The 25106-nt window shown below is 51.3% G+C and overlaps 3 protein-coding genes and 1 pseudogene across 3 annotated transcripts in view; 2 read left to right on the top strand and 2 right to left on the bottom strand.

Annotated features, from left to right (window-relative positions):
• PHRF1 (PHD and ring finger domains 1) overlaps positions 1–1861 on the top strand; it is a 29275-nt gene extending 27414 nt beyond the window's left edge. The window contains 1 exon segment of the mRNA XM_057412730.1: positions 869–1861. Coding sequence (XP_057268713.1) covers positions 869–1036 — 168 coding nt within the window. The 3' untranslated portion in view covers positions 1037–1861.
• A 4104-nt stretch (positions 1862–5965) lies between these two features.
• Positions 5966–12732, top strand: LOC130601030 (malignant fibrous histiocytoma-amplified sequence 1 homolog; annotated as a pseudogene).
• Positions 12733–13293: 561 nt separating this feature from the next.
• IRF7 (interferon regulatory factor 7) lies at positions 13294–16650 on the bottom strand. The gene is made up of 11 exons (XM_057412860.1): positions 16622–16650; positions 16377–16539; positions 15980–16142; positions 15827–15906; positions 15605–15650; positions 15363–15476; positions 15119–15274; positions 14848–14967; positions 14334–14714; positions 14082–14200; positions 13294–13569 (listed from the first exon to the last, which is right to left on the bottom strand). Exons 1-11 carry the CDS (start codon positions 16633–16635, stop codon positions 13423–13425), a joined length of 1503 nt encoding a protein of 500 aa, XP_057268843.1. The 5' UTR covers positions 16636–16650; the 3' UTR covers positions 13294–13422.
• A 4647-nt stretch (positions 16651–21297) lies between these two features.
• The window catches only part of SLC25A22 (solute carrier family 25 member 22), a 36481-nt gene continuing 32672 nt past the window's right edge, over positions 21298–25106 (bottom strand). The window contains exons 8-9 of the mRNA XM_057412782.1: positions 23125–23200; positions 21298–22253 (exon numbers count right to left, since the gene is read on the bottom strand). Coding sequence (XP_057268765.1) covers positions 22100–22253; positions 23125–23200 — 230 coding nt within the window. The 3' untranslated portion in view covers positions 21298–22099. The remainder of the gene's footprint in view (positions 22254–23124; positions 23201–25106) is intronic.

Raw genomic sequence — 25106 nt, 5'->3', positions numbered from 1 at the left:
TTAGGTCAGTATCATCAAGCTGTTTTGATAAAGTGAGAAAATACTATGTGCATTAATTCCTTGAACGTGTGTTGTGTCCCTGAACTTTGGAAGAGGGCCTTGTGATTTGGCTGATGTTGACTTTTGTCTCAAATCTTAGTGCTGACCAGATCGTGGCTAAAAAGGACCTGATCAGCAGGTAAATGTTGTCTTGTGAGAGCAAGTAATGCTGCTGTGGCCAAGGCAGTTAAATGATACGCTGCTGTGCATTTCTGCTATCACTGAGAAATTCCATCATAAATCAAAATTACTGAGATAGTGGCTGCAATTTTGCATCTTCTACATGACCCATATGAGCTTCAAATGTGGTTTGTAGGAGAGCTGTGCAACACCAATTGCTGCTGAAGTCACTGTGAACTTATTTCTGAACACTGGTTAAGTTCTCTGTAGGGTCTGTTCTCTTTCCCCTGTATCTCAAAATGAGCCCTTAAAACTGACAGATTCTTTTAATCTAAGCATCACTTCCTCAAAACCATCGGAAAAGTTGAAAATCAACACTTCCTTGGTTTCCATGGATTGTGTAAAACTGGCTGGGCAGAAGAGCTTGTAGTAAAAATAAATCTCCTTTCAGAGATGCTGCTTCATTCATTCAGTTGGTGCTCAGTAGATAAACTGGGCCATATTTTGAATGCTTGAAGTAAAATACTACTCTTACCCTCATCAAGTTTTTTGCTTTGTGTATTTTGCCATGAGACTTGAGGGCCCATGCAGGAATCGATTCCCCTCGGAAGCTTAGGGCTTCTCTATCATTTGTCTGTTGCCTGCCTGAACTGCTGTAATGCTGTATTACTGCCCTAATTGACCTAATGCCTTTTCTGATCCCTCGTAGATCTGCCACAGCAAAAGTGGAGAGATCAACCCTATGAAGGTGGCTAACCTGGTGAAGGCGTATGTGGAAAAATACAAACATATGAGGAAACATAAGAAATCTGATGGTGATGATACACAGGATGTGGAAAACTTAGAGCAAGCCACAGCCAGCACAAGCTTGGACTGAAGTTACTCTGGCTGCGAGCACTATGCCAGAGAGCATAATAGCTCTGCAGTTGCATCTCATTGAAAACAAAGTGCAGAGAAGCAAGATCATAATCAGACTTATCTGTGGAACCTTCTTCTGAATTGTTTCCATGTGGGAATGAACTCGGGTTTGGGGTTGGGTTTTTTGTTGTTTTTTTTTTCTTGATTACCTACAGTTGTAGAACTAAGTAACAATCAAATGTCTCAGACCAGCAAGAGTAATTCCAGGGAGAACACAGAAGAGATTAATGTTTGGGACTCCTGGATTGCTACAGTTTTCAGGGTTACTTTGATCACATTTTTAGGCTGTGTACCTGTCTTGCTAGAAGTTTGAATCTGGACACCACTTTTCATATACAGTATATTGAGAGCTGTATACTGTTTCCTTGTGTTTATTTATCGAAATACGGATTGTCTTTAGAAACTTCTGATTTAATACTTGAAATGTTGTATTTTTAGCCCTGTTTGATGGTGAGCGAAGCTTTACTCGCTCTGTCACTTGGGGATTGCGGAAATGAGTTAACCTTTATAAACTGACTTCAGAAACACTGCTCAAGCCGTGGTGTTTATTTACGTTCTGTTGGAAGCATCTTGTTAGTGAAAAGTTGAGTTTCGGGGTGGGAGACTGCATTGCACTTCTGTAAATAATGCACTGATGGCTAGTTTTGTGTATGCCTTTCAGGAGAAAAATAAACAGCAAGCATTGTGAATTTTCAGTAGCAGGCTGAAGGGATGAGGTTGAACTGATGTACAAAGCAGAAATGTGACAGAATTTATAAAGTTATTTTGAATGGTTTTAGTCCTATAGAGGGTGTCATTTTTTTTTTGTCTTACAGCTGCCTCTTGCCATGGCTACTCTGTATAAACTGCCACACTTGCTCTTGCATGAGGAGTACCGTGTTTCTAGAAGAGGATTGAACGGGATAAGTAGCTGTTCCTCCTCCCCTGCAGGAGGACTGGTTTTCTTGTCAAGAAGCAAAGGAGTCCAGCAGACACATACTGACCTCATCTTGCTTGCTTTAAAATCACTCCTTGTCTATAGGTACTGCAGAGCAATCAGTCTTTAAGTGATCTGTGTACATGACTGAAATAGTGACACCCCCTGCACCTGACAAAAAGCGTCATTCTGTATCTGTGTTAGGGAGAAGACATTTAATGGGGAAGCTGAAGCAAGAAACAGTAACTTACAAATTGGAAACTAGTTCTCTATTCAGTGAGAACTTAAATGTATGTGGCCTGTTGGACCAGGTGGCAGCAGCATAGGTTATGTGAGTGCACTTGGAAACTGCTCACTTTGAGGATATCTTGCTGCTTCTTTTCAAAGAAAACAGGCTCTCTGGAATAAGTTTTATAAATCAAATAACTGCGGGTTTGGGGTTTTCTTTTTTTTTCCCTGCTGAGTGTAGGAAAACTCACAGATAGCAAGACGTGTAGACCTTTGTTACTGTGACTCAGAACCATGCAGCTGCTCACTGACTTCCCCCCTTCTTGCTCCCCCTACTCCCCAGGGAGGAGAATTGAAAGAATGTAACTCCCACGGGTTGAGATAAGAACAGTCCAGTAACTAAGGTATAACAGAAATCACTGCTGCTGCCACCAATAATAATAATGTTAAGGGAAATAACAAGGGGGGAGAATATGAAGTTGAAAGGGGAAAAGTAAACAATAACCGGCAGTGATGCACAATATAATTGCTCACCCAGTCTGACCTGAGCAGTGATCTGGCCTTCTGGCAGAGCATGAGAGACTGAAAAGTCCTTGATTGGGGTAAGCACCACTGAGCAACAACTAAAAACATCGGTATGTTATCAGCATTGTTCCCAGGCTGAAAGTGAAAAACACAGCACTGCACCAGCTACCAGGAAGGAGAAAAATGACTGCTACTGCTGAGCCCAGGACAACCTTTGGTCCCTTGTTGGCACTCCAGACTTTTCAGTGAACTTTTATTTCAATCACAAGATTTTTTAGTCTCATACTGTAATTTTGGTTGTGGTTCCAAGTAGCTGATGACTTTTGAAACAAACCAAACTCATATGCCAGTACTGTCTGGACTGGCAAAGGACTCCCATCATTCACCATCCTCCAGAAGCATTTATGGATGAGCCCTGAGCATCCTCAGCTCTATTTTGCTTCTTGTATGAAAGTGCAGCCTGTAGGGACTTCAAGGGATTGATAACTTCGGGCTTTCTCAGAAGATTTTGGAGCAAAGGCTCACTAAGACTGCAAAAGAAGTTGGGAGAGAAGCTTTAAAGCTAAACTTGTAGCTGGAGTATATACCTAGGAAATGGGTGGGGGGTTGTGGATACAAACACTGCTGACAGACTTCTTGACAAAATGAAGTTCAGAAACTCTACTGCACTGGTGGCGCAAGAATAAGAGAATGTGATCTATCCATGAATGCACGTGATCTGAAGTGGGACACCTTTGCATGCATCAGGGCAGCAGTTCTGGAGTAAGCTGCCTGTGTTGAGTGTAGGTGATGTGACAAAGCTTGACCAAATAATAGAAGCAACTACACTGTTCACCAGGAAGACAATGTCTGTCTGTTCTGTTCCTAAGGCTGATTCACTGCTTTAAACTCTTGAGTTAGTAATAAACATAAGAGGTAGCTATATTATATATCTGATACGTATCTATAATCTGTTGCCAGATAGAAGTGCATGTACTGTATGGACTGTTCAGTTACCTGGAAAAGCAGTGAAGCTGAAAACTGCCTTCTGCACGTGCTTTTGCCTCAAGTTACAAGAACACTGATTCTTTCACTCGGCCTACCATTAAAAACAAATCCATCAAATTGCCTTTCCCAAGGGGCAGATTACAATGAGAAACTGCCTAAAATACCTAAGTAAAATACCTAAAATACCTAAAGAGAATACCTAAAAATGCTTCTTTCACTATGTTCTGTAAACCATTTTTTTTCTAGTATACTGTGTACTTGCATTCTGGCTTTTGTTGTTTTTCTTTCTGGTTGACCCTCTTGGATCATGTGCTGCCACTGATTGAAGGGAAGAAATCTTACTTATTCAGCACATGCAGTAGTTCAGCAGTAGCATAACCTCTTGTCAGTCTCCTTTCCCTCCTCAGCAACAGTGGTAACACCAAAATCTCCTTTAGCAAAAGCAGGGACGCTGCTGTAAGAAGTTGACTTGGGAGCTACTCTGCCACCATCTTTGTCTTGACCTCCAGAGCTGCTTCTGGGACATACCCATGGCCCTGGTATCTGGCCAGAGGTGCTTGGGGTGTTGGAAGCTGCTCTGAGGATGCATGGAGAAAAGAGGGGGTGGGGTTCCTGGGTAGAGCTTGGGGAGGTGGGGAACAAAATGAGATGATGAATGGGGAAGGCTGAGGGACCTGGAAGATCCAGCTGCAGGGCCATGACCCAGCCCAGAGCCGGTAGCTGCCCCAGCTCTTTGCTGTTCTGGTTCAGAGCAGTGGTGGGAGCCCTTGGGCTTGGTTTTGGCGGTGCTGGAGGAGAGACTGGGTGCTTGGGAGAGGGTGAAAGCTTAATTCCTGCTGGGCTCATTGCATGAACCAGGTTTGGGTGGTGATGCTGAGAACTAGTGACAAGTGGGTCCTGAGCCAGCTGCCTTGCACAAGGCGATGCCATGATCTGGTGAGGAAGTGAAACTAGTTAGAGGAAAGCAAAGCTGACCATGTTCTGTCCTAGTACTGTGTGATCCACATCCCTCCATCACTTTTCTCTCTTGCAAACCTCTCTACTCTAAACACCCTCCTTTTTGGGGATGCCCTTAGCCATCACTGGGTCCCTTCTTGTGCACCCCGTCCTGTGGGGGACATGCTGTCCTGTGTTACTCCCCTGGTCTCCTGGGGCCGGGAGCATCTCTGTGGGGAATTGCAGCATGCATCTGGAGCAGGAAGAGGATGTGAGAGAGGAAGTGTGTGAAATCACTATCCCTGGCCTCAACTCATCTCCCTGGCTGTGGTGAAGAGCAGAGGGCAGGCTGGAGGAGTTATCTGGAGAGCAGCTCTCCTCCTGACGTCAGCTCGTCCCGTGCTGGCATCGGAAACCTGCTGGGTTTGGAGTACACGCGTCTGTGGCTGGAGCTCTTGTGCTGCTTTACTGAGAGCAAAGCTGTTAACCTGACACTTTGTTTGGTGGGTGCTGTTTCTCCCTGTGTCTTCAGGCCCAGCCAAGATTCTTGTGCCTTGGCTTTGGATCCCCTCTTGAGAGGACACAGGAGCTACTCAAGCAGCTCCTCTGTTTTGTCTCTGCTTTTTCTTGCTGGCCAAAACAATCCCAATGTTTGTCGTGGTTTAAACCCAGTCAGGTAATTCGTTCGCTCACTTCCCCCCCCTTTCTTGCCCTCCCCCTGCTCTCGGAGGGACGGAGAGGAGAATCAAAAGAATGCAACTCCCACGGGTTGAGATAAGAACAGTTTAGTAACTAAGGTATAACACAAATCACTACTGCTACCACCAGTGATAATAATGATAAAGGAAATAACAAGGGAAGAGAATACAACACCTCACCACCCACTGACCGATAACTCGCCCCCCAAGCCCGACCAAGCTCCGACCGATACCTCCTCCAACCCCGCAGTCTCCCAGCCCTTCCGGGTAACTCCCAGTTACCTCCTGGGCATGACGTGCTGTGGTATGGAATACCTCTTTGGTCAGTTTGGGTCAGGTGTCCTGTCTCTGCTTCCTCCTGGCTTCCCCTCCTCCCTGGCAGAGCATGAGGCTCACAAAGTCCTTGGCCAAACCAAAACATCATTGTTATCAGCTCTGTTCCCGAGCCGAAAGTCAAAACACTGCACTGCACCAGCTACCAAGGAGGAGAAACATGACTGCTACTGCTGAACCCAGGACAATGTTGCACAGAGCTCAAGGGAAAAATCAGTCTGCAATCCAAAGGGTGAAAGTCTCTCCTAACCACCTTTCCCGTCCCATGCATCCAGCTCAGGAGAAGGAGGATGGTTTGCCTAAAATGATTCTCTCTACCCAGAGGCTGCGTGTGCCACCTCCAGCAGTACTGAGCAATCCCATCCTGGAGAGTCTTTACCTCAACAGGAACAAGCTCAGGAGCATCACCGGCACTTCTAAGCTTTGCAACCTGAAGAAGCTGATACTGTCCAGCAATGAGACTGTGGACTTTCCCAATGAAATCCAGAGCCTGCTCTGTTTAGGGAAGCTCGAGCTGAATCAGAACCAAACCCGGCTCATCTCAGAGGAGGTTTTCTCCCATCCCCCCAGGCTTAAACACTTGCGGCTCAACAACAGCTGTCTCGGTGCCCTCCCCAGGGACCTGGCAGCTTGTCAAGGCAGCCTCCTGAACCTCAACATCTCCAACAACTTGTCCCGGACCTTCCCCCAGCCTGTCCTGCAGCTGGCACACTTACAGGAGCTCCACGTGCAGGGTAATGCCCTTCACCAGCTCCCCAAGGAGCTCTTCCAGGGGTGATCCGTGAAAACATTCAAGGCCAATGGGAATCCTCCCTGGGAGCTGTCCAGTGAAGTGTGGGCAGGTGACATACAGCAGATCCAGAACTACTTAAACCAGCTTCAACACTGTTCGGAGCAGGAGGACAAGAGAGTCAAGACCATGTTGCTGAAGGCCTCGCTGGCGGGGAAGTCCACCATCTGCAGAAGCCTGAAGCAGGGGCAAACCAAACTGGTGCCCTGGGAAGAGCAAACAGTTGGGACAGAGATCAGCGAGTTCCGGATTGAGGACTTCATGTTTCTCTTCTGGGACTTTGCTGGCCAGCTGGAGTACTACATGGCTCACCACATGTTCATCACCCCACAGGCACTTGTCATCCTTGTCATCAGTCTCCATATGTAAGTGCTGAGCTGGTTTGGATTCAAGGTGGAGCAGGAGAAGAAAAAAGGGGCTGGGGAAGTTTTCCCCTGTATGAGTTCACACCACTTACATTGGACCTCTGTGCTGGTCTTCTCACTGCTGGAGTAGCCAGCTCTCCCTTCCCTTTCTGCAGATCACTCTTTCAATTAAGCCACTAGCTGTGTCATCACCTTACTGAAGTCCTCTGTTTTGAGAAGTTAGATGAGCATTAAGTCCTTATGTGACAATTGATCCTCATCTAAATGGCTTTGCTTTCTGCCTTGGAAATACCTCTACAAGCCATAGAATCACAGAATAGTTAGGGTTGGAAAAGACCTTAAGTTCATCTGGTTCCAACCCCCTGCCATCTTATATCTTGTGGTGCTCCCTGAATGTGGAGGGAGTTATCAGGCTTGGGCTTTGTGCTACAGTAGGATGCTCCTATCCATAGCAGGGACAGACTCTGCTACACCCATAGCTTTAACTGCCTTAGCTTATTGATGGGAAACTTAAGGATGAGCTTGCATACGGCTTAGGAGGTCTGAGATCTTCTCCAGTAAGCCTTCTGGGGCAGCACAGGGTGCCTGGTCAGGCTTGTGCCTGGTGGATGCTGGTTGGAGATGCAGAGGGTTAGAAGTGAATTGCCTTTCTCTTCCTCCCCAGATACCAAACCAATGACAAGGCTTTCAAGGAGCTTGTTGGTTTCTGGATCAGCAACCTGTCCATGCGCATCCCAAACTTGGTGGTGCTTCCTGTGGGAACCCATGTGGACTGCTGCCGGGAGGAAGAGGTGGAGGAGAAGAGGCGCAACGTCATGGCCAAGATTGCAGTGATGCAGGTGGAGGGAAAAAGCAGCCTCGCCCACTTCATTAAACACCTGGAGGGCAGTGAGGAGCCCGAGTTTTACGTGGAACAGTGGGAGAGGCTGAAGGAGATGGAAAGCTGCACGCTAACCGTAGGGCTGAGATTATGGTGGCTCCTTGCTTTCTGTTGTCTCTGGCAGCCAGTGTGTTACTGGTGATAGTGACCCAGTGCTAATGCATCAGACTGCTACTGCAGCCACTCCCTGGGGCTGGGGTGGACATGGTAACTCTTGGCTGTGACCTGCTGGATGCTTACCCTTACTTGGTGATGGGCATCTTCTCCTGTGACTTGTAGCAAGTGCCTGAGGAGGAGTATGAGGGGTATTTACCACCCCCAGGTGGTTTTCTGGGAACTGCTGCAGAGCAAAGGTGTGAAGAAAGCACCCTCCAAAGCTGAGCCAGCAGTGTGTTCATCCTTGGTGACCTCCTTTGCAACTGGTCCCTCCGTCAGCTCACAGGCTAAAAGACTCCTCTGGGTGTGCTTTTGGCAGATACGCGCTTTCTCTCTTACAGATGTTGAATCTAGTGGCTGTCAACTGCACAGATCACCATGATGCCGAAGAGCTCGAGGCCACTGTTCTGGACCATACGAAGAATGAGAAGGTCTTCCCCGAGGTCGTCCGAGTGCTGCTGCCCATCTACGAGCAGGTGGAAGCTGCCATTGTAGATACTGCACTGCGAGGAGATGGCAGACCAAGGTGAGTGGTCCATCAGCACACTGCAACCTTCCTGCACCTGCTGTCCTGCGTCAGGGACAGGGTCCCCAGTGCTTGCTGCACCCTCTGGCCCAGCTCATGTGGGACTGGGTCACTCCTGAAGACCTTGCAGTGTTATTGCTGGACCATTAATTGCAACTTGTCTCTGTCATTCCAAGCATCTGCCCCCAAGGCAGGGGAAAAGCATAGGAAAAGGCCAAGTGTGTCTTCACCAGGAGGATCTGCCAACATCTACCAGCCTGCAGCTGGAGGCATCCTGAGCTGGACACATTGCCTGGGTTGCCTGTTTCCAGTAACATTCTTTTTCCCCTGTGCCCTGTATAAGCAATTAAAAAAATGGCAGGAAGGAGCTCCATGGCTTTAATGCTTCTGAGTGGTTCCCAAACCTACATCCTGCCAGCTTTATTTAATGGCCCCTGCCTCTTTCTAGCTCCTTCCCCATGTCCCCTGTGGCTTAGCAAGTCTAGCAGACAGCCCCAGCTCCTTGCTTATGTACCTAAAGCAGGTATGAATATCACCAGTGCCTTGTGTCATCTCTGGCTCCCCTGGCCACTGTATGATTAGAGGAAGGGGACCAAATAGTTTTCTGTTGAGGAGATAAGCCAGGGTTTGTTGCCTGTCTCACTGCATGACTGAATGACAGTCTGAGGTTTTCCAGCTGGAAACAAACCTGCCCTCCCAAATAATGAAACAACCACTACTAGCCTCATTTTTCATATGCTCTATTGAGGTCCTTGCAGGCTGCTGGCACCACTGAGGTAAGGCAAGACCATGGCAGCTGCAGGCTGGCAGTGACGCAGCTGGGGATGCGGCAGTGATACAGCTGAGGATAGGCAAAGCATCATAGACTACAGCACTGGTCCCAGATGCTTCCCGGGCTGGCATGTGTGATGCTGGGTACCACGGGTCTTTGTTGGCTCTCTAAAGCATCTGCCTTGGAATGCTGGTACTCAAGAGATGTGTGCTGAGCTGCCACATCTCCCTCTAGGCATGATGGACCTCCAGTACCTGCTCAGCAGACTCTAGCAGTGCGAACACCTGGCCAACCTGGGCAGAGAGCTCCTCTAGGACTCTTGAGGTTCCTCCACTGCATTGGGCTTGTGTGGTATGAGCAAATCCAGCACCTGGAAAGCACTGTTTTTCTCCAGCCCACCTTCCTAATCACTATGTTCAAAGTGAGTGTGGGGATCAGGCCCATCTTCTTTGCAAGGCCCATGCTCTGCACCTCTGCTGGGCTCCTCTCATTGCTGCCTCTTCTCTCCTTCTCTTCCCACCCAGCTCCTTGTGAGGTACTGCCTTGTCCAGCAGCTCAAGAGCATCTCCACGGACACACTGACTGGGGAGCAGGCCACCGTCAGAGACAGGTCCAGCTGGGTGTGGAACTTCAAGTCAAAGGCGATGCTGTGCCACCGGGCCGTGTGTGCCTTGGTGAGGCACCAGCTCTGTTTGGAAGGGATGCAGGACGTCTTTGAGGAAATCATGGGACACAGGCCCCACAGAGGGAGGAGGAAGATCTTCAGCCTCCTGGAGCACTTCGGGCTCTGCCTGGAAGTGAGGCACAGTGAGGTGCTCAACCCACAGGCCAGTGAGTTTGTACCCGGGAAGCCATGGGGCCAAGGCGAGTCCTGGTACTTGTTCCCGACCTATCTGAACCAGACCGAAGAGGCCTCTGAGGTGTGGGGAGGAGATGGCCGCGAGGACCTCCACATCCATGCCTACTTCTCACCCGAAATACGTGAGGGTTTCTTCCAGAGGTAAGCAGTGGTTTCCAGCCCTCTGCGAGGTTGCATGGGTCAGGGTTTGCTCAGCACAGCACCAGTAGGATTGTCAGCAAGCCCTTGGCTGTTGAGAGTGCATCAGCTGAGGAATGAGGCTGGAACCCAGGAGACCAGGGCAGCTTCTCAGCTCTGCCATGACGTGTGACGCCCTCAGTGAACCATTTCAATATTCACTGCCTGAATGTGAACAAGGACCACGCTCCTTCTGGTTCACCTTTCATCTGGAGTGGGTTTGGCTGGTCTGTGCCCACCCAGGAAGTCAGAGGTCTCCCAGTCCCACCCGCTCCAGTTCCTGCATGTGCTGAGACAGTTTCTGGAAGGTCTCCTGTTCTTGTGTGGTTCTTGACTTGTGCCCAGGGTTTTATCTGGTGGGGTCGAGGTTTAACCCCAGCTGGGTATTGAGCACTGCACAGCTGCTCAGTCACTTCCCCCCACGGGGTGGGGGAGATGATCGCAGGGGTGAAAGTAAGTAAACTCGAGGGCTGAGATAAGAACAGTTTAATAATGGAAGTAAAATTTGAAACAACCCAGACGTAACGAAAAGGAAAATAACACAAAGAGAGACAAATGAACCCCAAGTGATGCAAACGATTGATAAACCGTATCTCACCACCCACCAACCGATGCCCAGCCTGTTCCCAGGCAGCAGCTCCCCAGCCAGCTTTCCCCCTAGTGTATATGCTGAGCATCACTTTCTGCGGTAGAAAATATCCCTTTGGCCAGTCGGGGTCAGCTGTCCTGTCCCTTCCCAGCTTCTTGTGCACCCCCAGCCCCCCCGGTGGCAGGGTGGTGTGAGGAGCGGAAAAGGCCCTGGTTAGGGCAAGCACTGCTCAGCAACAGCTAAAACACTGGTGTTGTATCGACATTATTCTCAGGCTAAAGCCAAAGCACGGCACTGTACTCGCTACCAGGCAGAACTTCAGCTCTGTCCCAGACATAACCATGACAGATGGAAGCAGCTCTTGGCTTAAGAGGCTGTTCCTGCTGCTCGAGCTTTTGGTGGGGCATTTGGTGTCTGCCCCTGTCTTTGCTGACACTGGGTTTACATTTTCAAGCCCACATTGAAAGCCGCGCTTTCTCCCAGTGTGAGAGAAGCAGGGAGGAGGCTGGTGAAAGCTGTGGGCAATCTCCTTGCAGGTTCCAGGTGAAAGCTTGCTCCTACTCCACATGCTGGGTGGCCAAGGCAACCTGCTTGCTTGCGTGCAATAGCAAACCTCTGCTGATCAAAGAGAAGAACCAGAGAGCCTGCAGCTGCCTGGCACTTCGGTGCAGAAAGCCAGCAGGAAGGATAGGTAAAGATCCTTATTTCATGACTCCCAAATGCATGCACGCCCTCAGCTCCCCGCTGCCACCTCCATTCCTCTGGACAGAGTGTCCCAGAAAGCCCTGCCACACGTCCTAATCCAGCCAGGGCCCACCAGCAGTTCAAGGAAAGATTTATTTGTTCTCCATGCAACCTGGTCAGATTCCTCTCAAAGTATCACAGGGAAGTGGAAAGTCAAGTTTTCAGTCTTCTTTTGCAGCAAATCAGTCACCCTTCCCCATGAGCTCCCAGCAGTCCCAGGCTGGGTCTGCAAGTGGTCAGCAAAAGGGGCCATCCGAGCTGGGGAGCTCTTACAGCGTAGCTTTGACTTCATGCTGCGTCTTTGACTGGCACACTGTGTCCCACCAAGGGGCCGGGTGGTTGCTACCGCAGTGCTGCTGGGGCTGGTCAGCTTCTAAAAGCCACATTGTGAAATCAGCCATGAAATCGACTGGGCACGACGGTGCCCTTGTCCTGACCACAGAAGTTCATGTCCAATTTGGTGTTGGCAAACACTTGTGTGGGCAATTTGAGCATGGAAGGGAAAGGGAAAACCTCGAGACTGGGGCTCAGGCACAACATGACAGCTCTGGCTAGGTGCCCACATATGTCCAGGCTCATGAAGAACTGAAGGAGCTCAGGTGGCAGCTGTCCCCAAAAATGGTGGGACCACCAGTCAGGGTGGAAAATTGCCTGGCATTGTCTTCCATGGGCAGTGCTGAGGGCAGCTCCTGCTGCTCCTTCCTCTCAGGGCCTTTTCCTCCATAGGGTGAAGGAAGATGTAAAATCCTGTGGGACATGTGGGAACTGCTTTGGCGCAGAGCTGCCCTTGCCTACAGGTGAGCCCAACGGCCCTGGCTTTGCATCGCAACAGTGCTCAGGACACGGTGGGATGAAGGCTGTGGGTTTGGTGAACCTGAGGTGTTGGTCATGTCCCCCCATTCCCACAGTGCCCAGGCAGCTGGAGCAGCCCCCAGTGCAGCCCTCTGCTCACCATTTTGTGACAAGCTACAGGACCACCACCCTCGGGAACAGCAGCATCCAACCATCAGGTAAGAAGGCTGCCACCTCCCCTTGACCAGGCTCCAACACTGATGGCCAGACTCGTCCTCCCTTCCCTCCTGAAATGAGGGCGTGCAGCCGCTTCCAGCCCGGGCAGGGGACACCCCCTCTTTGGGCAGTGCTCTGGTTACCACACTCCTCCTTGAGGTACCACCACCTCTGCGCCTCAGAGCTGAGCTCTGGGTGCTTCACGCTGTAGTTACTGCCTTGTTGTTCCAGAACATCTCAAGTGAGTAGCTCTGGGCCAGCGGGGAGGAACTTGGTCAAGACCTATTCTTGTTTAGCCACGCTGTCGTCAACACACTTCGCCTCCAAGTCAGATTTGCAGCCTTAATGCACGGAAATAAATGCATCGATAAATGCATCCCTTCATGTGTGGGAAGACACCTCATTTACACAAATGTAAGGGGGAGAAGCTGGTGAGGAGCACTCTGGTACAAGTCCACTGGCAGCAGGGGCTTTGCTGGGATAAGGCTGGCCACAGAGCCCATGGTTTTGGGGGTGGGAGTGTGAAGGTCTCAGAGTGACAGTGAGGGCACATGTCCAGGCAACATCAGCAAGCAGGAAGCACTGCTATACATATTTGTATTTAAACTTAGAAAAGTTAAGAAAATAAACCTGAAAATGACCACTCTCCACAAACACACACATTGGCAACTGATGGAGGGGAAAAGCAAGGTGTCCTTCAGCTCCAGGACTGGCCACTGAAGCTGCCCTTGGGGTGCGGGATGCAGAGGAGGAAAGGTCCCCACCATAAGCATTCCGCTGTGGTGTTCCAGGGGGGGATGCCGGTTTGTGCTGCCCATGGTGCGTCAGGCTCCGGCTGGCGCCTGTCCCGGGTGGGTCAGTCCAGCTGCATGTTGTACTGCTCGATGAGCTCGAAGAGGCTGAAGGAGTCGGAGAGCTGCAGGCTGACTGTGCCACTGTCCAGGGAGGACGCACCCTCCCGCAGGACCTGCTCGTACCAGTATTCACAGAACTTGGGCACCAGCTGTGGCAGCAAAACAACCATCAGGGAGAGGGGCAGCTGCCCAACGGTGCTGCAAAGCCCTGCACAGCCTCGGTGCACGGCACTCTGCGTCTCCCCCAGCCCCTGAGGTCCCCATCCCTGCCCAGCTCCCTCCTGACCCATCCTGCTGCCCCCGTCTAGCGTGGCACTCCCTGGTCTACCCCTCCCCAGGCAACTGGCACTCCCGTATGTCCCTTGCTTCCCAAAGGTTCCCCTCCCTGGCATGCAACCACCCCCTCCCCCCAGTCCCGAGTGCCCAAGGGTCCTGCTCCTTGGCGCCCCTGCCCTTGTCACTCAGTTTCCCCATCCCATCTCTCCAAGTCCCCAAGGTACCCCCTCCTTGAGTACCCGCATCCCCACATGTCCCAGACCCCCAGGGTCTCTTTCCTCAAGCACCCAGTCCCCCATCTCCCCTGGCCCCCAGGAAGTCTCCCCCCCTCCCCCCCCCTTCCCCCAGGCAGCAGTGGGGCAGTGGTGAGTGTTGGTCCCTGCACCTTGACCAGGATGAGCTTGGACTTCTTGGGCTTGGCCACAGACAAAGACTGCCCAAAGCAGAGGTAGATGGTGAAGTCAGGGGACTGCTTCCTTCTGTCAGTGCGGAACTCCCTCAGCTCTGCAAAGAGAGGCAGGGCTCAGTTTTGGGGTGCACAGAGGGGCTGTGAAGGGTTCAGATGCTTGTGACATCCTGGCGCTGGCTCCCATGAGCCCCAAAGTCAGGACAGACCCACCAGGGCACCCCTGCCCACCTGTGCAAAACTCTGTGAAGTCAAAGATGGGGGTTTCCTGGTTCCGGACGAGGGGGTTGGGCGGGAGGTCCCCAATGCCCTCAAGCTGCCGGGACAGGGCCCAGAAGACCCTGGACTTCTTGAGGCGGGTGGCGAAGAGCTTGTGGCCGCGATGCTCCAGCTGCAGCCCGGCGCCGCGCAGCAGCTCCTCGGTGAACCACAGCTGCTTCCTGTCGGGCAGCGTGGCGGGGCTGGGGAAATGCACCAGGCTGCCGGGGCGCCCGGCCACCGCTGGGTCACAGCTCTGGTACACCAGCAGGCACCGGCTGCCTGCCACCTCCTCCTGGTGGACGAGCTTCCCCCGGTAGTAGATGCTGACATCCAGGTCGGGGATGAAGCCGCCTGCACGGGATAACGATCAGCAACCACATTCCCCCAAACCCAAATGCCCCCCGTCCAACATTAACATTATACAATATTTATTATTAATAGATGTAATACTTATTTGCATCTATTAATAATTAACAAGCCTCACCTGTGTTATCCTCCACCGGTGGCACAGGGGCGGTAGCGGTAGCAGTGAGGAGCATCACTTCCTGTGCAGTTGGCACAGGGACGGGGACCTCTGGCTGGTGGCATGGCAGTGTCACGGCCCCTGCAGCAGAGACAGACAGCACTGACATTTGGGATGCAGCAGGGTGGAAGGGTTGCTTCGGTGTGGGGTGTACAGGGCAGCTCCCCTGCCCCTTCCCACCCCAATACGGTGTTTCTATGCCTGGGGCTGGATCCTCCCCCCCAGTACCTACCTTGCTGCTCCAGCAGCATAGGGTCTGGAGGGCTGTAGGCACCCAAGGGGGGCTTCTCCACTGGAGGCACCCACTGCTGAGGGGGAGGCTGGAGGCAGTTGTTTTGGCTGAGGTCTGGATGAGGCTGGAGGAGGATGTTCTGCTGGGGGGCATCCCCTGCAGAGAAATCACCAGTGGGAGGCGGCCAGCGTCACCCACCCATCATATCACCCACCCTGCACCCTGTAAGTGGGGCTGAACTCACCTGCAGGTGCCCAGGATGGGGTTTGGGGGCCAAGGTCGCGGGTGGAGATGCCACACTGCTGCAGCACCAACTGCAGCTCCTCCAGCAGTGGTGGCTGTAGAGGGTCAGCACAGCCTGGTAGGGGATGGGGTAGGAATGGGGAGACAGTGGGTGGGAAGTCGCACAATCTCAAAAACACCCCAGCTAAATCTACTGGAATGCTCCCCCCCCCAAAAAAAAAATCCTGGGGGACCAGCACATACCTGGGGGAGCAATTTCTGGGGCCACGTCTTGGGGGTCGAACTGCAGCTGTGGAGAGAAGTGGGATGGGGTCTTACTGCTGCGGATGGGGGCACCCAGCCTCCCCCCACCCCATGCTTCAGTCAGGTGCTGGGCTCCAGCTCAGGAGCACCCCAAGGACATGGGGGTGCAACACCTGTCAGCAGCACAGGGGACTCTCCAGCCCACCATGCCCACCCTGTTACCTCCAACTGCTGGTGCAGCGGCTGCTGGTCCGCCGCAGGGTTGAGGCTGCTGAAATCTCCTGCCTTGCCATGCCATAAGTCTGGAAGGAGAACAGCATGAGTGGGGGGGGCTGAAATCGCCCCAGCAAGGCCTCCCCATGGGGCCAGGCTCACCTGGCTTAACGGCAAACACCTTGTGTGGGTCATCACCACACTTGGAGTGGTCCTCCAGCTCCACGAACATTTGGGTGCTCTTCAGGGCGCAACGGAAGTTGGTCTTCCACTTGACCGGGTTCTCAGGGCACTCCTCATACCGTCCGCTCACCTTTGCCCATTCCTGGGGGTGAGGGGAGGTGCACACGGGCACCATGGCTCCATAAGCATAGAGGTTTCAGGGATACCCAGTCACCAATTCCCACATCCTACCCATCCTAAAGACCTTGAGGTGGCTGCAGGCCACTCCTCCCATCCCACCCATTTTGAATACCTTGAGCTTGCTGCTGGTCACCCCCTCACCCGACCCACCCTGAGCACCTGGGGGTTGCTTCTGATGAGCCCCCATCCCACCCACCTTGAAGATCTCCCGGTCACTGCTAGTGACATCCTTCCTGGAGTTGTGCTTCCAGGGGACACGGAAGGCGCCGCGGTACGGGTCCGTCCAGCAGAGCCCCTGGTAGATCCCGCTGGTCACGGCGTTCAGCAGCCAGGGCACGAACCGCAGCTTCGCGGCGTCCCTGAGGATGCGGGGCCGTCACCGGCGGGACCGGAGTCACGGGGGCCGGTGACCGGGGTAGGGGGTGCTGGGGCGTTGCTTACCCATCGCTCGCCATGGTGCCGCGGCGCGCCCGCTGCTCGGTCCGAGGAGGGAGCCCTCGGCCGCCTCCCGCCCGGCCCTATTATAGGCCGGGTTCCTGGAAAACACGTCACCATCTCGAAAGTGACTCGGGACCTTTTCGAAAGCGAAAGTGTGGCGGCCGCGGGGCTGGGGGAGGGGAGTGTGTGTGCGTGTCTGTGTGTGTGCGTGTCTGTGTGTGTGCGTGTCTGTGTGTGTGCGTGTCTCTGTGTGTGCTTGTCTCTGTGTGTGCGTGTGTCACGTTCCCTTGCCAGCCCGGGGGATGCCGCAGGCTCAGCCTGGTCCCACATCCCCCGCGTTCCTGGCTGCATGAACTGTGTTCAGCTGGAGGAGAGGGGGCGCCGGGAGACCCTAGGGCACTTCGAGTGCCTAAAGGGGCCGACAGGAAAGCTGGGGCGGGGCTTTAGACATGGGCCTGTAGGGACAGGACAAGGCGAACCGCTTTAAGCTGAGGGAGGGGAGATTTAGATTAGACACTAGGAAGAAGTTCTTCACTGTGAGGGTGGTGAGACACTGGCACAGGGTGCCCAGAGAAGCTGTGGCTGCCCCGTCCCTGGCAGCGGTCAAGGCCAGGTTGGATGGGGCTTGGAGCAACACTCTCTAGTGGAAGGTGTCCCTGCCCACGGCAGGGGGTTGGAACTGGATGAGCTTTAAGATCCCTTCCAACCCAAGCCGTCCTGTGTGTCCTGTTCACTGCTCGGGTCAGGCTGGGTATCGGTCGACAGGTGGTGAGTGGTTGTATTGCGCATCACTGCTGGTTATTGTATTCTTTTTGCCCTTTTAGTTTTATATTCTCTGCTCCCCAGCAGGACAACCTGCTGCAGCCTTATCCAGCCACACAAAGAACTGTTTAACTCCAGCCAGTAACTCGGAACCATGAAGGCACTTGCTCACTTATCCCCTTCTTCCTGTCCCTGCTCCCAGAGGGATGGGGAAGAGAATCGAAAGAATGTAACTCCCATGGGTTGAGATAAGAACAGTCCAGTAACATAGTATAACAGAAATCACTGCTGCTGCTACCAATAATAATAATAATAAGGGAAATAACAAGGGAAGAGAATACAACGGCTCACCACCTGCTGACCAATACCCAGCCCAATCTGAGCAGTGATTAGGACACAAAGAATAGTTTGAGTTGGAAATTCAAAATCCCTGCACAGCCCTGGGACACAGCAGTGAGAGCAGGCCCCAGGCTGAGGGGAGAAGCTCCCAGAGCCCCATGCTGTGGCCCCAAAAGTGCTGCTGCAGGATGGCTGCATCCCAAAACCAAACCACACTGGTTTGCAAGGAGCACAGGGCAGGCAGGCACTGGGGATGTGCTTGGGCTTAGCATGAAGGCAGCTGCGCCCGCCGCCGGGGTTTCCCAGGGTGCATCCAGCAGCACAGCCCGAGGAGCCCAGGGCTGGCCTCTGGCCTGGAAACTCCCACGCCTGCATTAAACGTCATAAATAAGAAACTATTTTAATGTTCCTCTCAGGCTGCCTTAGTTTGCAGTCTCAGGGCATGTGGTAAAACAATGGGAAACGAAAGCAAACCCCAGGAGGGTAGGGCTTCCTGCCCAGGAGCCAGTTTTCCAGGCACTCCCTTTCCCTGTGAAGCTGGGATGCTCCTGGCATCGCGCCTGCTCCCGATGCACCTAGTGCCACAGGCCCAACAGCCATGAAGGCGAAGGTGGCTCCACAGATCTATGCAAACAAAAAGAAAGGGAAAAAAGAAGGAAAATCAACCCTGGGATCCTGCATCAGCCCCACGTGTGTGTGTCGGTGCTGCAAAGGATGCTTTTCACGTCCTTGCAAAAGCCCTATGGGGGTCCCCATCAGCCATGCCAGGCCTCAAAAGCAAGGAAGGGGCAGGCACAGAGGCCTTTGGTTGGGCAGAGAAGAGATTCAGAGCACCCCTGAAGAGGACTTGGGGATGTTGGTCAATGAGAAAATGAACATGAGCCGGCAGTGTGCACTTGCAGCCCAGAAAGCCAACTGTATCCTGGGCTGCATCAAAAGGAGTGTGACCAGCAGGTCGAAGGAGGTGATCCTGCCCCTCTACTCTGCTCTTGTGAGACCTCACCTGGAGTATTGTGTGCAGTTCTGGTGTCCTCAACATAAAAAGGACATGGAACTGTTGGAACAAGCCCAGGGGAGGGCCATGAGGATGATCAGGGGACTGGAGCACCTCCTGTATGAAGACAGGCTGAGGAAGTTGGGGCTGTTCAGCCTGCAGAAGAGAAGGCTGCATGGAGACCTCATAGCAGCCTTCCAGCATCTGAAGGGGGCCTATAGGGATGCTGGGGAGGGACTCTTCATTAGGGACTGTAGTGATAGGACAAGGGGTAACGGGTTAAAACTTAAACAGGGGAAGTTTAGATTGGATATAAGGAGGAAGTTCTTTACTGTGAGGGTGGTGAGGCACTGGAATGGGGTGCCCAGGGAAGTTGTGAGTGCTCCATCCCCGGCAGTGTTCAAAGCCAGGCCGGAAGGAGCGTTGGGTGATATGGTTTAGTGTGAGGTGTCCCTGCCCATGGAAGTGGAGTTGGAACTAGACGATCTTAAGGTCTTTCCCAACCCTAACTATTCGGTGATTCTATGATTCTATGATTCTGGGAATTCCCCTACTGGTTGCCAGGAAGTTCCCCTGTGCTTTGTAGGAAATTCCCCTCAGGGATTTAGGAATTCTTCTCATTGTGTTGCAGGTAATTTCACCATCCCCCAACTGACCCACCTGCCTAAACCTATGACAGGGTGTACAGCACCTCCACCAAACTGTATTTAAGAGCAGTAAACAGCACAAACACAAACACAAGAATCATGGTCAGGGCAGCAGCAAGGGACAGGGTTGACATGGGACAAGGTATGACTGCAAAGTCTGGCCTCAGTGGACTTTTGCCAGAGGGATGGGGACAGGGTAGGATACACAAGGAGGTGAGCCTATGCTGGTTGTTGTTCCTTGCCCCAGGGAAAAACGGCACCCACAGAGAGTGGAGCAGAGATGAGTTTTTCCACGTGTATTTAGCTACTTTTATTCCTCAGTACTGCAAACAATGCTTAGAGGTTTCTGTTAATCCAGAATTAAGTTCACAGATATTCTCCCAGTTTAAACTCCTGCCTGCCTGTGGGGCTCCCTTTGGGCACAGTGACTATCCCCTGACACAGCTCCATGTCTTCCTGGATCACAGGCACATCCAAGCAGCTAAAAATCAGCCCCTTTCAGGTCACCAGCTCCAACGTGGAGGATGAGAGAGGTTTCTAAAAGCATCCAAAAGGACAAGAGCTTTCCCTGGACCTCAGATCTTCACTACATCAAGTTTTCCTCTGAATATAAACCCACAATACAAACCTGCACTCCACACACCCCTCTGCAGTCACATGGCACTCAGCTTCAGGGGAAGTCCTTGCAGGCAGAAGGGCAAGCAGAAACTCCACTACTTTTATGAGCCAGGATTTTGTGTAAATCACCAAGCAGCAAGGATCAGAGCACCTAAAAAACTCCAAACCATCGCCCCCCCAAAATCCCTTTCTCTTCTAATTCACCCAAGGGAAATGCAGAGCAAGAGCAGCATCACAGCACTAAGCACAACACAGGCATTTATCACAGTCTCCGCACAGATACCTTCCCAGATACACAAAGCCATTAAGAAATAAAGAAAGAAAAAGAAAATGATTCACATATGCAAACCAACAACTAACAAATCAGCCACAGAACAACTTATTTGAAAAGGATGCATTAGGGAAGAAGACCTTCAACATGGAGGTCCTGCAAAAACCTAACCCAAGAACATGGAAACACAGGTGGGTTTTTTTTAAACATTAAAAACAGGGATTTCTTTTCTTTTTAATTAATTTAAATATACATTTGAAACACAAATACCAAGCAAGTGCCTGGAGAACAAGGCGAAAAGAAGGAATGAAAAGTTAATTCAACCAGTTTAATTTAAACACCAAAGTCAGGTCGATTGCACCAAATCAAATAAATAATGGAGAAGATCACACTGGGTTGGTAGATCTCACAATATCATTTAAGCTAGAATTAATTACACAGCTCTAGAGTACTGAAACGAGGAAGTCCTCTGGCAAGTGATGCTAGCTGAGGCAGTGCCCCTTTGACACAGCGGGTTGTAGGCGTGGATTTGCCCTCAGCCACAAAACAACAATCACCACCCAGAGGCAAACACAATGATAGTTTTTATGATGCAGAGGACTCGACCCAGGAATCAGGTACATGCAAACAGCTCCTTGCTTGGGTGCATGAACCCTCTGCCTCTTCAGCACCAGTTGGCTCCAAACACACCCACGTCAAACATCAAAGCACAACCAGACCTTGTGTTTTAACCCTGCAAGGTGCACAGCATTTCTTGCACTGCTCCCTGAGGTCGGGCACCACAGAAGAGGAGCAGGCACCTCCTTTCACACACCTGGGGCCAGGCTGGAGAAAAAACAGACCCAAAATCTGCTAATCTACACTTGCAGCCACGGCTGAAGGAATGTAAGTGGTTTCTTCATTTGGTTTTGCCACCCCACAACCCCTGCATTAAAAAAAAGCCTAAACACCCAACCCACCCCCCTTCCCTGAACAAAAATAACTTGATCCCAAGTTCCTCTCTACCCCCTGCCTGTAGCCAAGCAGGGAAGCACCTTCAGACTTGCGCGTGATCCCACTGATGTGTTCCCTATGGAGCAGACATCTCATCTCTGTACCTCACCTGGATGTGCCCGTGACACTTTGTTAGGAGGAACATCCCTTTGCTTTAAACCAAAATAATTACAAAGTCAATAGTAACGATGCCCTTTACCTTCCTCTGATCTAGAACATTTAAGTCCAACTCATTTTTGAGAAAGGGAGAAATGAGGAGTGAAGGTTTCCAGACAAAGGAACTTGCCAGATCCAGCACCTCACCCCACGGTGCCCCTGGCTGAGGTGAGATGAGCCCCTTCTGCACAGGGCCGGTTCTCCCCTCTGAGGCCAACAGAGCTGAGGAGGGCCTTAGGGGAAAGGACACAGCTGCTCCTCCAGCTCCTAATCAGATAGCTGGCAACTCTAGGAAGAAAGAGGGGAACCAAGTAGATGAGAATTCAGACTATTTCTTTCCCATCCCTCTTCCTCCCCAGGGCTGGGAGGAGAATTCTGGGTCTGCAAGCCCAGCCTGTGCTTACCAGTGCCCTTGAGAATAACAATTAAAAAAAAAAAAAAAAAGGAAAGGAGAAGAATAAAAGACAATGCATAATTAGGTATTGTCCGTGGAAGGAGCAGGAGGGGGCAGGTTCCAGACTGAGACAGAAAAGGGACTTGTATCTCCCTCACTGCATTTGCTCATCTGGAGAACACATTCCCTCAGCATCCCTGTGCGAACCCTTTGTGCTGTTGCTCTGACATCAGTTGACATGGATGATGAACATGGGGATGAATTCAGCGCTGCAGAGGGCAGGAGGGCACACAGAGGTGTGCTGGGGCTAGGCCCGGTGCTTGGGGAGCATGTCGAGCAGGAACTCTGCGATGCCGATGAAGTAGACAACTTGTGCAATGCCGAAGAGAGGAGCAATGACCAGGGCTCGGCAGTATGCCCCTTTCAAGAAGGCCATGGGACCTTCCTTCTGCCAGATCTTCCTGGGGAGAAATGGCACACACAGGTCAGTGTCCATCCCACCACACCAGCAGAACTTCTGGCCATGCCCTGGCTTTTTTGCCTCCTTTCAGAGACTAAACCCAGGCAAACACTGTCACCTGGCACTGCCTCCACAGTAGATCATCCACCATCCCCAAGTGCTCTGCAAAAGACTGCAAGAACAAGCTCCATCCCTACAGCTGGCCAGGAGCAAGAGTGTCTGCCTGGGTCTGGATGTACAGCTAAGACAACCCCATGCTTGCATCAAGAGGTCCCCCTGTTCAAAAGGTGGGGCCAACTCCAATCCTCAGTATGGGGGACAGTCAGATCGCAAGAGATTCTGCCAACAGCAGCAATACACAGAAGCTGTATTGAGCACTTGTGTTTTGAAACTCCCTTCATGTTCTGAAGTAGTCAGACCACAGTTTTGCAAAGGGTCAGAGAAGAGTGCAGCTGGGGACAGTCCACTCAGACAGCCCTCCTGCAGCTGCTGTTCGGAGTCATCCCAGCAGGAATACGGACTTAATGCTGTAGGATTTCCAGGCAACAGGGCCTTAGGAGAGACAATCACTTGCCTCCCTCTGCAAAAATAAAATCTCACTGTTATGACTGCTGGGGTTTGGATAGAAGCATTTAAATATAAATGCTGTATTTACCTTGTTCAAAATAGGAAAAAAATACATGAACAGTATATATATGGTGATATATATATATACATCTATCCATATAGATAGATAAAAGCACATGTTCAGAGGGAAATCAAAACAGAGAAGCTGCTGCATGGGGGTCTAGAAGCTGCACTGATTGCTTGGCAGCAGGCAGCAGCAGATGCCATACATCTGGTACAGTAGCCTGCTTCACAAGGAGGCTTACTTGGTGCAGTCCAGGATTCCTGAGTAGGTGTCCTCGTTCACTCCCCTCTGCAAGGACTGCAACCGTGTTTTGATCACTGGGAAAAAAAAGAGAAGAGAGACAGGAGTGAGCACTGGGAATGTAGCATGCTCTTCAGCAGGGAAGAGCCACCCTGAGACTAATGTCTTTGAAACACAGTCAAAACCCAATCACCAAAACCACAGACCATTTTCATACATTTATCAGCACAAAAAAGGGAAACCAAAACATTTCTTTACAAACTGATAAAACACAGCCACCCAAACCCCAACCACGTCCTCTCACTGTGACCAAGGTTTCCAAGGCTGACTTAAGCTTTAAACACTTCCAAATTCAGATATCCTTCTGCAAAGTGGGAACTGATCTTCAAATACTCAGTTTCTTCTCAAGAAGTATCTAAAATATATGATGCTGCTCTTACATTTCTTCACACCTTGGAGCGTGTGCAATGCTGCAGAGAGGATTTAATTTCTGATGTTTTTCACATCAGAGAAACCAAGGTGGCAGCTTAAGGCAAATGCTGTCTGTCCTGGGTTCAGCAGTAGCAGTCATGTTTCTCCTTCGTGGTAGCTGGTGCAGTGCTGTGTTTTGACTTCCAGCCTGGGAACAGTGCTGGTGAAGTCGATGTTTTCAGTTGTTGCTAAGTGATGTTTACCCTGACCAAGGACTTTGTGAGCCTCATGCTCTGCCAGGGAGGAGGGGAAGCCGGGAGGAAGCAGAGACGGGGCGCCTGACCCAGGCTAGCCAGGGAGGTATTCCATACCACAGCACGTCATGCCCGGGGTGGGGGGTAACTGGGAGTTACCCGGAAGGACACAGGCTTCTGGGTGGGACTCGTTTCTTGGCCGGTGGTATCGTATTCTCTTCCCTTGTTATTTTCTCTTATCATTGTTGTCGGTGGTGGTAGCGGTGGTGATTTGTGTTGTACATTGGTTGCTGGACTGTTCTTGTCTCAACCCGTAGGAGTTGCACTCTTTCGATCCTCCTCCCCATTCCTCCGGGAGCGGGGAAGGGGAGAGCCCCGGTGCAGGGCGGGGGGGGGAGACGAACAAGGACCTTGATTGTTGTCAGCTTGGCACCACTCACTGGGAGTGAGTGAACAAGTTGCCTGACTGGATTTAAACCACGACAGTTCCTTTTGGCGCCCAGCATGGGGCACGAGGGGTTGAGATAACGACGGATCTGACTGGATTAATAGTCACTCATCAGAATGCTGATTTATTGGCTCTCAAGGTTGTTCCTCTTGATCTCACAGTTTCAGTATATCGTATCTTACTTCCATCCGGTATTTGCTGTATTAGCGTTTTTCAAGTGTGGGGCTTGGGCTAAGGTTTTTGTCTCATTGTATTTTATGGTAATGACTTGTAATACAATAGAATCATTGATCATGAAACTGATCTGGCTTATGTTCCCAGTGTGGTCACCACCTTTATACTTTGGGAGGTATATGATGGAGGTGCTTAGCAATTACACATCTTTTTTCTCCTTCTCAGGTGCTCAACCTGTGAAGGAGACATCCTTTTACCCTCCCATTTACATTTGAGAGTTTTGAAGTTTTTGAATGGCCTTTTAAAGCTGTTGAGACTTGTTTGCTGATCGTGATGGGAATCACCATGCTAGCACGCATACAGAGTGTGTTTTGCCCATGACTGATTTCAAGAGTTAAGCAGAGTCAGGTTTGGGTCTTGTCTGGGGTCAAACGAGGACGTAGGAGGACCAAGAGATTTTCCCTGAGGCTGGACAGCCATGAGTGGCAGGGTGTGTGGGATAGTATGGGCAAGTATCTAGGTCAGTGGGCCCCTCCAGTACTTTGGAATTTCACTACCAAACAACTGCAAAATCCAGAAGAATTAGTAAAACACTTAAATGAGGTGTGTGGTCATTCTGGCCATACCAGAGATGGACAAATCATGGCAACGTGCTAGGGCTTGGCCTATGCTTACAGGGCCTTGTTCAACACTATC

This window comes from Pezoporus wallicus, unplaced genomic scaffold, assembly GCF_028554395.1.
Source record: "Pezoporus wallicus isolate ANWC-B61680 ecotype Strahan unplaced genomic scaffold, APGP_CSIRO_Pwel_v1 scaffold_6885, whole genome shotgun sequence".
Taxonomy (NCBI): Eukaryota; Metazoa; Chordata; class Aves; order Psittaciformes; family Psittacidae; genus Pezoporus; species Pezoporus wallicus.
The sequence above is the reverse complement of the archived record's forward strand: the minus strand, read 5'-3'. Positions and strand labels throughout refer to the sequence as shown.

Bases quoted from the DNA above. Each gene is read 5' to 3' on its own strand.
- IRF7 (XM_057412860.1), bottom strand. The intron at 15,907-15,979 runs GTGAGCCTGGCC...TTCTCCTTCCAG, and splicing joins GGTGTTTGCCGTTAAGCCAG to ACTTATGGCATGGCAAGGCA. The intron at 15,477-15,604 runs GTATGTGCTGGT...ATCCCCTACCAG, and splicing joins CCCAGAAATTGCTCCCCCAG to GCTGTGCTGACCCTCTACAG.